At 36.5% G+C, this 16,224-nt stretch overlaps 1 protein-coding gene across 5 annotated transcripts in view; it reads right to left on the minus strand.

Annotated features, from left to right (window-relative positions):
* Positions 1 to 16,224, minus strand: part of TRIM36 (tripartite motif containing 36) — a 44,443-nt gene that overhangs the window by 13,269 nt on the left and 14,950 nt on the right. For 2 of the 5 annotated variants that reach the window (XM_059061882.2, XM_059061883.2), the window contains exons 3-5: positions 11,765 to 12,090; positions 10,069 to 10,215; positions 5,820 to 5,915 (exon numbers count right to left, since the gene is read on the minus strand). In XM_059061882.2, coding sequence (XP_058917865.1) covers positions 5,820 to 5,915; positions 10,069 to 10,215; positions 11,765 to 12,090 — 569 coding nt within the window. Of the gene's footprint in view, positions 1 to 5,819; positions 5,916 to 10,068; positions 10,216 to 11,764; positions 12,091 to 12,877; positions 12,892 to 13,123; positions 13,215 to 16,123; positions 16,154 to 16,224 lie in introns of those variants that run through there. The other 3 variants (XM_059061881.2, XM_067031467.1, XM_067031468.1) reach the window with 3 other exon arrangements.

Consider the following 16,224-nt stretch of genomic DNA (forward strand, 5'->3'; position numbering starts at 1 on the left):
GGACTGAAGAAAACAGAGACTCCATGCTTGGAGGGCACAAACAAAGTAGTGTGCACATCAGGAACCAGTGGGAAAGAGCAGTGACCCCATAGGAGTCTGAACCAGACCTACCTGCTAGTGTTGGAAGGTCTCCTGCTGAGGCGGGCGGTGGCTATGTCTCACCATGAGGACAAGGACATTGGCAGCAGAATTTTGGGGAAGTACTCCTTGGCGTGAGCCCTCGCAGAGTCTGCCATTAGCCCCACCAAAGAGCCTGGGTAGGCTCCAGTGTTGGGTCGCCTCAGGCCAAACAACCAGCAGGGAGGGAACCCAGTGCCACCCATCAGCAGACAATCGGATTAAAGATTTACTGAGCTCTGCCAATCAAAGCAACAGCCAGCTCTACCCACAGCCAGCCCCTCCCATCAGGAAACTTGCACAAGCCCCTTAGATAGCCTCATCCACCAGAGGGCAGACAGCAGAAGCAAGAAGAACTACAATCCAGCAGCCTGTGGAAGAAAAACCACATTCACAGAAAGATAGACAAAATGAAAAGGCAAGGGCTTCCTTGGTGGCGCAGTGGTTGAGAATCCGCCTGCCGATGCAGGGGACACGGGTTCGTGCCCTGGTCCGGGAAGATCCCACATGCCGCGGAGCAACTAAGCCCGTGAGCCATGGCCGCTAGGCCTGCGCGTCCGGAGCCTGTGCTCCGCAACGGGAGAGGCCACAGCAGTGAGAGGCCCGCATACCGCAAAAAAAAAAAAAAAAAGAAAAGGCAGAGGGCTATGTACCAGATAAAGGAACAAGATAAAACCCCAGAAAAACAATTAAATGAAGTGGAGATAGGCAACCTTCCAGAAAAAGAATTCAGAATAATGATAGTGAAGATGATCCAGGACCTCGGAAAAAGAATGGAGGCAAAGATCAAGAAGATGCAAGAAATGTTTAACAAAGACCTAGAAGAATTAAAGAACAAACAGAGATGAACAACACAATAACTGAAATGAAAAATACACTAGAAGGAATCAATAGCAGAATAACTGAGGCAGCAGAACGGATAAGTGACCTGGTAGACAGAGTGGTGGAATTCACTGCTGTGGAATAGAATAAAGAAAAAAGAGTGAAAAGAAATGAAGACAGCCTAAGAGACCTCTGGGACAATATTAAACACAACAGCATTCACATTATAGGAGTCCCAGAAGGAGAAGAGAGAGAGAAAAGACCTGAGAAAATATTTGAAGAGATTATAATCTAAAACTTCCCTAACATGGGAAAGGAAATAGCCACCCAACTCCAGGAAGTGCAGAGTGTCCCATACAGGATAAACCCAAGGAGAAACATGCCGAGACACACAGTAATCAAACTGGCAAAAATTAAAGACAAAGAAAAATTACTGGAACCAGCAAGGGAAAAATGACAAATAACATACAAGGGAACTCCCATAAGGGGAACAGCTGATTTCTCAGCAGAAACTCTACAAGCCAGAAGGGAGTGGCATGACATACTTAAAGTGATGAAAGGGAAGAACCTACAACCAAGATTACTCTACCTGCCAAGGATCTCATTCAGATTCGATGGAGAAATCAAAAGCTTTACAGACAGGCAAAAGTTAAGAGAATTCAGCACTACCAAACCAGCTCTACAACAAATGCTAAAGGAACTTCCCTAAATGGGAAACACAAGAGAAGAAAAGGACCTAAAAGGGTTTCCCTGGTGGCGCAGTGGTTGAGAGTCTGCTTGCCGATGCAGGGGACACGGGTTCGTGCCCCAGTCTGGGAAGATCCCACATGCCGCGGAGCGGCTAGGCCTGTGAGCCATGGCCACTAAGCCTGTGCTCCACAACAGGAGAGGCCACAACAGTGAGAAGGCCCACGTACTTAAAAAAAAGAAAAGGACCTAAAAAACAAACCCCAAACAATTAAGAAAATGGTAATAGGAACATACATAGTGATAATTACCTTAAACGTGAATGGATTAAATGCTGCAACCAAAAGACACAGGCTTGCTGAATGGATACAAAAACAAGACCCATACATATGCTGTCTACAAGAGACCACTTCAGACCTAGCAACACATTCAGACTGAAAGTGAGGGGATGGAAAAAGATATTCCATGCAAACGGAAATCAAAAGAAAGGTGGAGTCGCAATACTCATATCAGATAAAATCGACTTTAAAATGAAGACTATTACAAGAGACAAAGAAAGACACTACATAATGATCAAAGGATCAATCCAAGAAGAAGATATAACAATTATAAATATATATGCACCCATCACAGGAGTACCTCAATACATAAGGCAACTTCTGACAGCTATAAAAGAAGAAATCGACAGTAACACAATAATAGTGGGGGACTTTAACACCTCACTTATACCAATGAACAGATCATCCAGACAGAAAATTAATACGGAAACACAAGCTTTAAATGACACAACAGACTAGATAGATTTAATTGATATTTATAGGACATTCAATCCAAAAACAGCGGATTACTTTCTTCTCAAGTGCACATGGAACATTCTCCAGGATGGATCACATCTTGGGTCACAAATCAAGCCTCAGTAAATTTAAGAAAATTGAAATCATATCAAGCATTTTTTCTGACCACAATGCTATGAGATTAGAAATCAATTACAGGGAAAAAAACGTAAAAAACACAAACACATAGAGGCTAAACAATACATTACTAAATAACCACGAGATCACTGAAGAAATCAAAGAGGAAATCAAAAAAATACCTCGAGAAATATGATCTAGAAAAAGAAATAAAAGGAATCCAAATTGGAAAAGAAGAAGTAAAACTGTCACTGTTTGCAGATGACATGATACTATACACAGAGAATCCTAAAGATGCTACCAGAAAACTACTAGAGCTAATCAATGAATTTGGTAAAGTTTCAGAATACAAAATTAATGCACAGAAATCTCTTGCATTCCTATACACTAATGATGAAAAATCTGAAAGAGAAATTAAGGAAACACTCCCATTTACCATTGCAACAAAAAGAGAAAAACACATAGGAATAAACTACCTAGGGAGACAAAAGACCTGTATGCAGAAAACTATAAGACACTGTTGAAAGAAATTAAAGGTGATACCAACAGATGGAGAGATATACTATTTTCTTGGACTGGAAGAATCAATATTGTGAAAATGACTATACTACCCAAAGCAATCTACAGATCCAATGCAATCCCTATCAAATTACCAATGGCATTTTTTATAGAACTAGAACAAAAAATCTTAAAATTTGTATGGAGACACAAAAGACCCCGAATAGCCAAGCAGTCTTAAGGGAAAAAAACAGAGCTGGAGGAATCAGACTCCCTGACTTCAGACTATACTACAAAGCTACAGTAATCAAGACAATATGGTACTGGCACAAAAACAGAAATATAGATTAATGTAACAGGATAGAAAGCCCAGAGATAAACCCATGCACCAATGGTCAACTAATCTATGACAAAGGAGGCAAGGATATACAATGGAGAAAAGACAGTCTCTTCAGTAAGTGGTGCTGGGAAAAATGGACAGGTACATGTAAAAGAATGAAATTAGAACACTCCCTAACACCGTACACAAAAATAAACTCAAAATGGAGTAGAGACCTAAATGTAAGACTGGACACTATAAAATTCTTAAAGGAAAACATAGGAAGAACACTCTTTGACATCAATCACAGCAAGATCTTTTTTGATCCACCTCCTAGAGTAATGGAAATAAATAAACAAATGGGACCTAATGAAACTTAAAAGCTTTTGCAAAAGAAAGGAAACTACAAACAAGACGAAAAGACAACCCTCAGAAAGGGGGAAAATATTTGCAAATGAATCAATGGACAAAGGATTAATCTCCAAAATATATAAACAGCTCATGCAGCTCAATATTTAAAAAAAAAAAACCCAATCAAAAAATGGGCAGAAGACCTCAATAGACATTTCTCCAAAGAGGACAGACAGATGGCCAAGAAGCACATGAATAGCTGCTTAACATCACTAATTATTAGAGAAATGCAAATCAAAACTACAATGAGGTCTCACCTCACACCAGTTAGAATGGGCATCATCAGAAAATCTACAAACAACAAATTCTGGAGAGGGTGTGGAGAAAAGGGAACCCTCTTGCACTGTTGGTGGGAATGTAAATTGATACAGCCACTATGGAGAACAGTATGGAGGTTCCTTAAAAAACTAAAAATAGAATTACCATATGACCCAGCAATCCCACTACTGGGCATATACGCAGAGAAAACCGTAAATCAAAAAGACACATGCACCCCAATGTTCAGTGCAGCACTATTTACAATAGCCAAGTCATAGAAGCAACCTAAATGTCCATCGACAGACGAATGGATAAAGAAGATGTGGTACATACATACAACTGAATATTACTCAGCCATGAAAAGGAACGAAATTGGGTCATTTGTAGAGATGTGGATGAATCTAGAGACGGTCCTACAGAGTGAAGTAAGTCAGAAAGAGAAAAACAAATATCACATATTAACGCATATATGTGGAACCTAGAAAAATGGTACAGATGAACCGGTTTGCAGGGCAGAAATAGAGACCCAGATGTAGAGAACAAACGTATGGACACCAAGGGGGGAAAACAGCCATGGGTGGGGGTGGGGGTGTGATGAATTGGGAGATTGGTGTTGACATGTATACACTGATGTATATAAAATGGATGACTAATAAGAACCTGCTCTATAAAAAAAATAAATAAAATAAAATTCAAAAATAAAATACTGGTAATATAGTGCTAATTCACATAATTTTTCTATGATTTTAACCCATTTTTTTAAAAAAATTGTAAGAAATGACAGTCTCATACTAGCCAGAATATTTTTATATTTAATTACAAAGCATAAAGTGATCAAGGGTAACGGCTCTTCAGTTTATTTCAAATAGAGAAAAGAAATAGGGATCAAAATCAGTGAAGACTATTAGAAATTTTAAAATAACCCAGTCCTATCCTCTCACAATATTTTTAAAGTGCTATCAGTTTTTAAATTTTTTTACTGAAGTATAATATGCAAAGAGGAAAATGTACATATAAGTGTAAGGATCAATGAGGCTTTGCAACCACACCCATGTAACCAGCATCCAGATTGAGCAATATTACCAGTATCCCAGAAGCCACCCTTATAACCTTTCCAGGCACTAATCCTCTCTCTCTTCAGTAACTCCTATCCTGAACAACACAGTCTAGTTTCCCCTGTCTTGGAATCACCCAGCAAGTACTCCTTTGTATTTGGCATCTTCCTTTCAATATTAGTGCCAGACTTACCTACATTGTTGCACATAGTTGTAGATATTCATCCTTCACTGCTATTTATATTCCACTGTTAATGAACATTTGAGTACTTTCCATTTTGTGGCTATCACAAATAATGCAGCTAAGAACATCTTAATACATGACTTCTGGTGAACATATGTGACAGGAATATACTTCGGAGTATCTGGAAACTTAAATAAACCTGGTCCTATCGACATGTAGTACATTTTTCAAATGCAATCTGTTAGTTTTATAAGAGACAGATAATCATAAAAGCTATTATTTTCCTTATATTGCTACTTTGGAGAACTCGTTAATTGCCACGTAAAGAATTAGTCTTTCTTTCCTCTGTGTTCCAATATCATTTAATCATAACCTCTATAAGCAATGATCACATAGCATTATTTTTTACGTTTGTTTTCTTAGTCCCAGAAAAGCTAGAGTGAGATCTAACACAACTGTGTACTCCCAGCTCAAATAATACCCTCTGGATTTTATGAATGAATAAATGAATGTCTAAATGAATAAGTGAAAAATATGCAAACCATCTTATCACTTACCTCCGTTTCTTTCATTAATAAGTTTAGTTCAGAAATCTGACTCTTCACCTGGCTCTCTTTGCCAATAAGGTAATCAATATCTTTTGAAAGCTTTTCCTATTGGAATACATTAGAAACAGAAAGAGAAGTGTAACAAAGGCCTTCCAGAATTTCTTTTAACACAGTATCCTCTTCTCTAGCCTATGATGAACAGACAGTAAAATCAACAATGGTGATTATCATTATTAACCCAGGGTAAACAGTCACTGGCCTTGAGCACACAGGCCTAAAGATACATGAGGGATTAGAAGCAGTTAGAAAAAAGAACAAGGTAGTGATGCTCAGATTAGTAAAAGCTCCTGAAAACACAAACAGCATTTTTGTTGTCTCATCAACACTCCCAGAATGCTTCCTCCCAAGGCTTCTAAGTAAATGGAAGGGCAGCCATCCAAATAGTGTCATCTTCAACCAGATTTTATAATTCACTCTCATACACACACACCCCACACACAACGGGAAAAACAACAAAGACCCTTCCAAAATAATCTTCATAGTCCATCCCAGCCTAGATGTTCATTAAACAATTACACAATACACAATAATGAAAATACAGATTTATAAAAATAGGTAACTTCAAGAGCTTATTGAATAGTTTGTTCATACAGTAGTCATTTTGAAACTGGTACAGTTTACAATGTCATAGACTTTGGTGAGATCACTAGTGTAGCCCAGAAAACATTAAAATACCTGAAATACATTTAAAAACAAACAATAATACCCTGACGCACCACGGGGTACAAAGTAGTAAGAGACAATGTATCCTGAGACTTTTAGAATAAGAACATCCAGAAAACACCTCCGATGCTGTAGCCCTGACAGGAGGATTTGAACATTTCTTGCTCACAACTGGTGACTAAGGTTTGAAAAGAGTTAGGAAGAAGAGGGGCAAAGCTCTTAGGAATTAAAGAAGTGAGTCTCCTTCTTATATCATCATCCTCTTTTTTTACTTAGACCATGTTACAGGGTAAGAGAACATATGCAGAAATCAAAGTGACAGGTCTCCAGCATGGCCCATCTTTAACTTTTCGGGACACCCAGCAATCAGACCCAGTGAGTTTCCTTGATGGCTCACTGGAGGGACAGGGGAAAGACCTGTTAGGGAGAGGAACAAGATTTCTGAGAACTCAAGGCAGGATGGGACCAAGAAGGAAATCATAGGATGTTAAGGATAGGAAGAGACATTAAAATCCTGCATTTTAATCCAGCATTTTACAGATGAGGAAACCAAAGCTCACTGAGTACAAATATCACATAATCAATAGGTGAACTAGAAACCTCCTCAACACACATTAACCATGATGCCACAGGCTGAGAGGTGCTTCTTCAGCACCAAGCTACAAGGAAGATGATAGTTCCTCCAATACCACTGCTGTCAGGCCCATGTTAGGACCAGACCTACGGGGTATGAGTGCTGGCACTCTTTTTAGCTATAGTAGCAAAGAAAGGAATTTGGCCATTTAAACTGAAGTAGGGTTTAGTTCTGAAACAGCTTAAGTTAACAGTGCTAAATAGGCTAGAGAAGAATAGAGGACAGAATTCAGGAACACCGTCCAATGTCTAAGTGGTTCCAGTGAGCTGTGATGCTTAGACCAAGTCTCTGGCCAACCACAGCCTTTATCTGAGATGGCTCCAGTCTTCTCAGTCCCCTTAAACTTAGGCAGTCTGTGTTAAGACTAGATCTGTCTTAACCAAGAATCAGTGGTCCATTTATTCATAATCCTCCAAAAAGTATATGCACCAGACACTGATACTAGGCATTTTATCCAGGAAGTTCATCTAATGTGAGAAGCAGGCTTAAATCCTTTAGTTCTATTAGGACCCCAGTTCTCTAGGAACTGATCAGAGGCTAAATTCTCAAGTACCCCAAAGTTGCCCAAAACTTCCTCTAGAGCAGTGGTTCTCAAATGCTGGTGTGCATCAGTCTCCTGAGAGTCCATAAGGAACACAGAGGCCCAAGGCCATTAAAGTGGTACAGGCCTGGCTTCCATAGTTTTACCAAGTGTTCCAGGTGATTCTAACACCCAGCAGAGTTTGAGCTCTCTCCCTACAACACTCAAGTGAGTAAAAATGAAAATGATACTATAAACCTATGTCACCTAGATCATGAAGGCCTCCGGCTTAAAATCTAAAACAAGTAAAAAGGAAGATCTACGGAGTTTGCTACTTTCAGCAAAACTGAATAATTTTACTCTTACTAAAAAGTGAATAAATTGAAAAATCCATTATGGAGTCTCATTTTTAAAAGTGTGAAACATAAATGGGAGAAATTAACAACAAGGCAAAGGATAACTTAAGTGTATGCTATTGTCAAATATTGATTCCAAGTAACAGAAAAAAAAAATTTTGGACAACTTATATAATATCCAACCAATAAGAAACAAACAAAAAAGGTGTCAAAGTTAAAATTAGCAAACAGTGTTATTGCCACTGTGAGGCACAATAGAGAAACAAAGACTGGATTTACTCACTCACTTGAAACAACTAAAACCACCAAACAGAATAAAGGAAACAGCTCTCAAGACACTGAACATCAAGAAACAAAAAACAGTGTCCTTGAGGGATGGGAAACAAGATGAGCCTATGATTGCTCTCAGCTTATTGTCAGGAGAAGGCTTCCCAGGCCTGGTGCAGAGAACTCAAATGGGGCCCAGGATCTCCTGTGAGATGAGGTGATGAAGCTGGGAGTCTGGGGAGGCCAGAGGTTACAAAACATAACACCTAAGAACAGGTGGCCATAAAGAGAAAGAACTCCAGAGATTTACCAAGCAGCCCCCTTGCTTATTCATATGAGCTTTGATCAATTTTTATGTGTGAGGAAATTGCCACAGGCCAGGGCAAGTAGAAGGAACAATTTCAGAGCTCACACATACTGGAAATAGTGCCTGTTCCCCACCAGCCAGACTTAAAAAAAAAAACACCTCAAAATTCATAGGGTATTGGGAAGGGTAAACAAATGGCTTTACTTCAATAATCACATAAAATTAGTCCTAGAACAAAATGCTGCTCTGTCCTAACAAAGCTTGACAGCAAGACCAAAAAGGAACAAATTGTTCCCAAGTAACTTAATCACACAACAGAAGAAAACTCAAGAATATCTTTAGAAATATAAAAATATCCAGTGCTGCGGCTTCCCTGGTGGCGCAGTGGTTGAGAGTCCGCCTGCCGATGCAGGGGACACGGGTTTGTGCCCCAGTCTGGGAGGATCCCACATGCCGCGGAGCAGCTGGGCCCGTGAGCCATGGCCGCTGGGCCTGTGCGTCCGGAGCCTGTGCTCCGCAACGGGAGAGACCACAACAGTGAGAGGCCCGCGTACCGCAAAAGAAATAAAATAAAATAAAAATATATCCAGTGCCCAACAAGGTAAGCTTTACAATACCTGGCAGCCAATCAAAAGTTGCCAGGCCTGCAAAGGAGGAGGGGAATACAACTCATAATGATAAGAAAAATCAGTCAAAATTGACCTAGTAATGACACAGATAACAGAATTAGTAAATGAGGACGGACAATAAAACAATATTTGTAACCCATGTGTTCAATGTAGAGGAGGACTGAGCATGTCAGACATACAAAATACAAAATATGAAACTGTATGTATAGATGCAAAATAGATACAGGTCAAAAAATGCATACACATATTGTTAAAGGAATCAAAAATTTTAATGGGTAGTAGATTTATAAATGAATTGATTCCCTTTTAAAAAGGAAAAAAGAATGAAACAAAAAACATTATACAACTGCCTACTTGGCTGTAGATGATCAAATCTGAAAGTCTCAAAAGGGCCATGTATAAGGTTAACAGACAGCAAATAACTCAGTTTTAGCTGGAACCCACCAGAATAAACAAAAATGTTTATACTAATTCTATTGGCAGCAATAAGAATCAGGTGTCTTAAAACAGCTACTACCCTTCAAAGTGTGCCACTCCTGTAACCACACTCAATGTCGTGGCATTGGGCTCATGTAGGGATGGATCATAATGAAGCGTCCTTCATCCCTCTCTTTCCTCAGAACTAGATATCAGTAGGACAAAGAGCTGCCTGGTCAGAAATACTAACAACCTAATATTAATAGATCATTAAGTAACACTTTAGATTATTAACTCATTTCAGTAAAACAGACCACACAATATGTATAATATGATTTTATACAGAAAAAGTTAAAGGTCTAAAGTTATAAAGGATCAAAATTTAGTTCTAAAAATAAGTTCTACCTTTAAGGTTTTGTAGGCACTGCTCATAGTGGTTACACGGTGGTTGGAATGATTACCACCCAACTTACAGAGATGACAAACTGGCCTCCTACATAATTCACAGTACATGTTTATTCTCTCCGTTTCATGTTCTGGGCACATTAAAATCTATTGAATAAAGAATAAAAGTGGGATTAAGGGTCTTCATAGCTTACATGGCACTCAAAAGATTTCAAGTAATTGGATAAAGTCCCAAAACACAAAGATTTGCTTTATGAAATCACTAAATAAAACCATTTAAAGTAATTAAAGTGTAAAAAGAAATAAAAGCATTTGGAACATTATATGAGAATTCTCTACATTAGAATTACTGTTTTTCAATTTGAGGGTTCAAATGGTCAATTAATTATGTAAGTGTTATTTCCTCTAAACTTGGTAATAAGAAGGTAAAAATTTACTTCCTGTAAGACTTAAGTGAAATGCTTAAACAAGCTAGAAAGGTCCTCTGATCATAATGACTAGGTAAATTCTTAATGAGCATGATCAATATTTTTTAAGGTATCATAACAAATAACTTATGAGGACCCATAGCCTCATTATCCTCACAAGAAATCTGTTACTAAGAGAGTCTTGGAACACTTTATAAGCTTCCAGATGTTTGCTTTTACATATTGATTGCACACACATTGACCAAATTTAGAACTGTGTTCTCCTGATTTAAGTTTCTACCTTTTTGTTTACTCTGTAAACTATCATCGTAGTTACACTGAATTTTTACATAATATAGCTGTTTTCATTTGGAAAAGAAGGAGGATTCTTTTAAACTAGTGTATTAATGGAAATCAAAAAGCTGCCCATTATTCCAAAAATTAGATTTTAAGCAAATACAAGTGGTCTGATAACTTAGAGAAATTATTTTTAATTCCATTATAAAAAGTCCTAATACCGATGTATAGCTCCAGGAGAAAAACTGGAAAAGATTTCAAATTTCTAAGCATGCCCAGGTTCCTACATTCTCAAAGCCATTACATTTAAAATAGAATATAAAGTCAGGCTTTCTGCAAGGAATGCAAGAACTCAAAATTACAAGGCAAATATTCTATAGGATGAGACACCTTTTTAGAATTTGACTATAGTGAATTATACTATTCACTATTTTGTTTCATCTATAACTTCATTCCTTCATAAAGTTCTTCTGTACGTTACTATAGAAATTACCAAGAATATTTAAGAAATGCAAATTCCACTTCAAATACTATATAACCATTATATCATAAGCTTCAAACTATTAGGCTGTAGTTACTCTTATTTATTCATAATACAATTTTAGGTACCCAAAAATGTCAGAATGTTTCCCAATCACATCTTCTAGACAATTATGGATTTATCATATTAAAGCACAAAAGCTTTTTAACTTTAACCATTTCAATCTTAGAGAGTATATCTGACACCACCTTTCCTCTCTTACTCAGTTATCATTATAAACATTCATATATTGTATTGTATCACACTGTATTGTAATAGAGTAAACCATAATATTGCCTTCTAAGCTCTGGGGATGTTTAGCAACATACTAAATAATTCCAACTACTAGGCCTTAATTTCTTGTTCCAAGCTTTTAAAGTTATTTCCCTTCTTACTGTCAGGTTCTAGACTTGTTACAATTTATCTTGTCATATTAAGTTTAATACTCTAACTTAATAGAAACTTCACTTACCTTGGGTCTAAAATTCGTAGTTGGGCCCACATATTCATGCTGTGCTTTTACAGTACCCCAAGGATGATAAATTTTGAAGCATTCATTGCAGTAGCTTGCACTACAGTCCATGCAACTTTTTGTGGATTCTTGAGGTGGTGGTTTACAAAGGTCACACATAATGGCTGTGGCTGCCCTGGCTGCCTGACGATATCTTTCAACAATAGTTTCCAAAGTGAAATTTCGAAACAGACCATTGATTCCCCGTTCTCCAAGATCCACATCATGTTCACAGCCAGGACAAGGAAAAGTAGTTGTCCTAGGGGTCAATGAATTGCGCTTCCAGCCTGTATAATTAGTTAAGTCCTTGTTTAGTTACATCAGTAGGAAAATGGATAGAATGAAAACTAAGGAGTCATGTTTTGGAAAGATACAGACCTACAAATATATTGCAAAAACATAATACTCAAAGTGGCTCCAGATAAATCAATTTATGTATTGAAAATGCTTTTTTAAAAATGGTTTTTCCTTGGCATACAAAAGATAAGCCCAAGTTATTAAACAGTGATCAAAGCAAAAAGGAATGAAATTACTCTATAATAAATCCCATATAAAAACCATATTAAATCAAACAGATATGTGGACAAAACATATAATACAATACTACACAGGGTCAAGATCTTTTGAAATTATACAATTAACATTTATAGTTAATTTCATATATCATTCCCAAAGGAATTTCGCTTGCATTTAAATGAACACAGCCTTGGCTCATTGATAGGAACTGAGTTTATACATAAAAGAGCAAGAGTCCTTAACCCAGCCAGGGTCCGTGGATTGACTCCAGGAAGATTCAAATAGTTTGGTAAACTATTTGAAATTATATGCAAAATTTCACATGTATGTATCCATACATATTTTCTGGTTAAACAACCCATAGCTTTTATCAGATTCTCAAAAGAATATGTGACCACAAAACTGTTAAGAACCACCGCAAGAGAGGGTATCCCACTGTAGTATTGTTTTATCTAGAAAATTCAGTAGGCAAAATCATTAGTTAATTGAGTGTAATCTATAAAAGAGTAAAAAGCTCATTCATAGATCTAGAATCTAGTGACTTTAAGAGGAACCAACCATTTAATATCTTCTTATGACCTGAAAAAAAGAATCATTACGATTATTTAATTCAGTAAGCCAGAAGATACACCAAAAAAATTACAGATAACTTTACAATATATAAATAATACAATGAATGACCTTAAACATCTCACTCTTCTTCAGTATTATCCTGATTTTAACAAATCTAGAAACCAAGGCATGACAGTCCTTACCCACAGGTTCACAAGAATCTGCGGTGGTCTGTTTAACACAGGTGCATACCTATCATGTTCCCTCCTCTTCTGTATAAATTTGAGTATGTAGCCTTGGTTGCCCACAAAATAACTTCCTAAATATAAACACAAACTTTAGCCTTTCTTCATACTACTATGTATCCAGTACCAAAAGTGAATGGTTAAACTTAGTATATGACATTTAGAAAAGGTCTTTAAACAGCTATATTAATATTGCCTTGGCAACATTACTATCCTCACTGAAGACTGTCTTAAAAGATATCTGGCATATCACTACATAAATCACTACAGATAAAATTTAGTGATCAGCCCACGATATTATTCATTTGAAGTGACTTTACACCATGCAAAATGGCATTAGGCCCCCAAAGCTACTTATGCAACAAACATGCAGCTGCACTATTTTAAATTTTAAATATTTTCAAAATATTTAAAGATATTTTTAACCTTCACAATTTAAAATATACCTAAAAAAGCAAACAAAAAAGCTACCCCATAAAAATTTGAAAATCCTACATAAAATATACTCTTGTAATAATTCTAAATACATGCAATACCGTACAAGATATTTCACACCACAGCAGGCACATAATAAAATAAGCAGCAGAGCTACTTTTAAAACACATGCCAATGAAAATTTTGTTTAGTGAAAAAACAAGCCAAATTATTCTGGAAGTGATACAGTACAGTGGTCAAGTTTAAACAAATGGAAATTCATATTTAATTGCATGCTTCCACACATGAACTAGGTGATAGAAATTAAAATGGATAACTAATCTCAACAGTCAATGTTTTTAAAAAAAATGAATTACTGGTTTTATGAATAGAAGATTGTGATCAATTAAGTAATGGGGAAAAACAAAAGTAAATTATGCCAGTAAAATCACGCTTTAACACATACACTGGTGACACCCAGATTTTGGCCTCATGTTCAGAAATTTCAGAAAAAAAGTTTTATCCCTTTTCTGTAAACCTCTTTTAACTTGTTTTTATAATAATAAAAGAAAACAAGGTGTAAAGCATCACACTGAACTTCTTATATCAGACAAAATATTAAATCAATATATCTGCTAAAGAACTTTTATTTCATCAGTCTTAATTTCTACCATTGTTTTCATAAAAACAATCAATAGAATATATATTCAGGGCAATAAAGAAAATAGGACAGATCTAAGGATATTCTGGGAAGTAAGCCTGATGGAAAAAAATCAAGATGGTAGAACTAAGAATAAAACATAACAGAATCAATATTTCTCTATAACTCTGCTAATATAGTAAACATTAGCCAAATGTGACTATTTAAATTTAATTAAAATTTAATTTAAAATTCATTTCCTTAGTTGTAGTACCCACATTTAAAATTCTCAAGAGCCACATATGGCTAGTGGCTACCATCTTGTATGGTGCAGGGTCAAACATTTCTATGATTATAGAAAGGTCTATGGGACAGTACTACCCAGTAGCATGATATAATGGGGAAAAAAAGTAATGATGTCTTAGAAAGGTAAAGAAGCAATATAGGCCAAGCAATGCAATTTTCCATGTCAAACTCCATTTGCAGGGTCAATAATATTTGCTAATTATCTGAACACTGCCACCTCACAGAATCAATTCTTTCCCCCATACCTTTAACTTCAAAGACAGATTAAACTAGTTAAGCATAAACCATGACACAATTATAAAATGAAGACGCAAAAAAAATTTCAAACTCGTTTATAGCAAATCCCCCCCCAAAAGTCAGCCTTCCATCATGTTTTACCATTTAAATGAGCAAAGAGAATAATAAAGTATTTCAAAACAAAAAGAGTCAATTCATAACAGGTTCCAAACCTGTGCCAGTGGCATCTTCTCCCATATGCCTGGCTGCAAACAACTTCCTCACTGTTACCACCTGGACACGTTAAGTAGACTATTTCTCCTCATGCTGGACACTCACATTGGGCTTCCTGGTGTTGTGCACTGGGCTGATGCCTTATGCTTCCACCTTAATGCTTCCACATTCTGACCATCTGATGCCTATGAGTTACATTTAGCCTTTGAGTATTAGCATTTTCAAACTGCAAAAACTTTTTCTCGACTACCCTCTGAATCAAAAGTAGGTAACAAGGTAATTTTTTAAGCAAACTGTTCCTATCTTTCCTCCTAATTATTAAATTTCAACACTTAAAATTCTCAGGGACTCACTAAAGCCTGTAAGAGAATGGATTACATGTGGCTTCTAAAAGTGGCTGTAAGATTTTAAAATCAAGGCATTTAGAAGCAGGTGAGGAAACCAGAAAAGGGATACATTTCAGGTGTTTATCTTCTCCACTAAAATTTAAGGTATCACCAGCATTCCTGAAAAAAAGTAGCCAATTTCACTTTAAAGGTCAACTGGAGTAAAAAAAAAAATTATTTTAATAAAATGGGTTGGCCCACCTTTCACACAAAAGAATGTACGTTATTTACACACAACTGAGACCTGAGTGTTAAAACTCTGATCCCAAATACCTTAAAATAAAAACAAAAAATACACTATATGCACCAACAAGCAAAGATTATGGTATTAACAACAAAAATTATCAATACCTTTAAGTAAATTTTTAAATACAGAAGAAACTACTGGCTTATTTAACCTCCCGAAGGGTAATATGGCTGTCAACGTAAGCTTTGTTCCACTAAGTAAATGTAAAGCATTTTTAAGGTAACATTAAAAAAAAACAAGGGAATGTCATTTTCTTTAAAAATATCCCATCATGGATATATGTGTGTGTGTGTGTGTGTGTGTGTGTGTGTGTGTGTGTGTGTATACATGGCAAAATGCAAGGACTAATAATCAGAGCTCCATTTAAAAACATCAGAAATTGCTTGGAATTTTAGTCCTGTTGACCTTTAAGTCATGTCAGCCAAATTTGTTCACTTTCTACATGATTTTGAAGACTTGACCACTGATGTTTATTTTTAAAAAAACTTTATTTATATAAAGTTATTTAATTTAAATCTAACATTATACTGCCTGCGGCCACACAAGCAATAAAGCAATTTCTACCTCTCCACCCCAAAGATCTCCGTTGTGATGCTGTGAACAATGAACAGAAAGCTGGATTTAGAATTTAATTTCAAAGAGAAGATTCACAACATGTTAACAAA

This window comes from Kogia breviceps, chromosome 4 (assembly GCF_026419965.1).
Source record: "Kogia breviceps isolate mKogBre1 chromosome 4, mKogBre1 haplotype 1, whole genome shotgun sequence".
Classification (NCBI taxonomy): Eukaryota; Metazoa; Chordata; class Mammalia; order Artiodactyla; family Physeteridae; genus Kogia; species Kogia breviceps.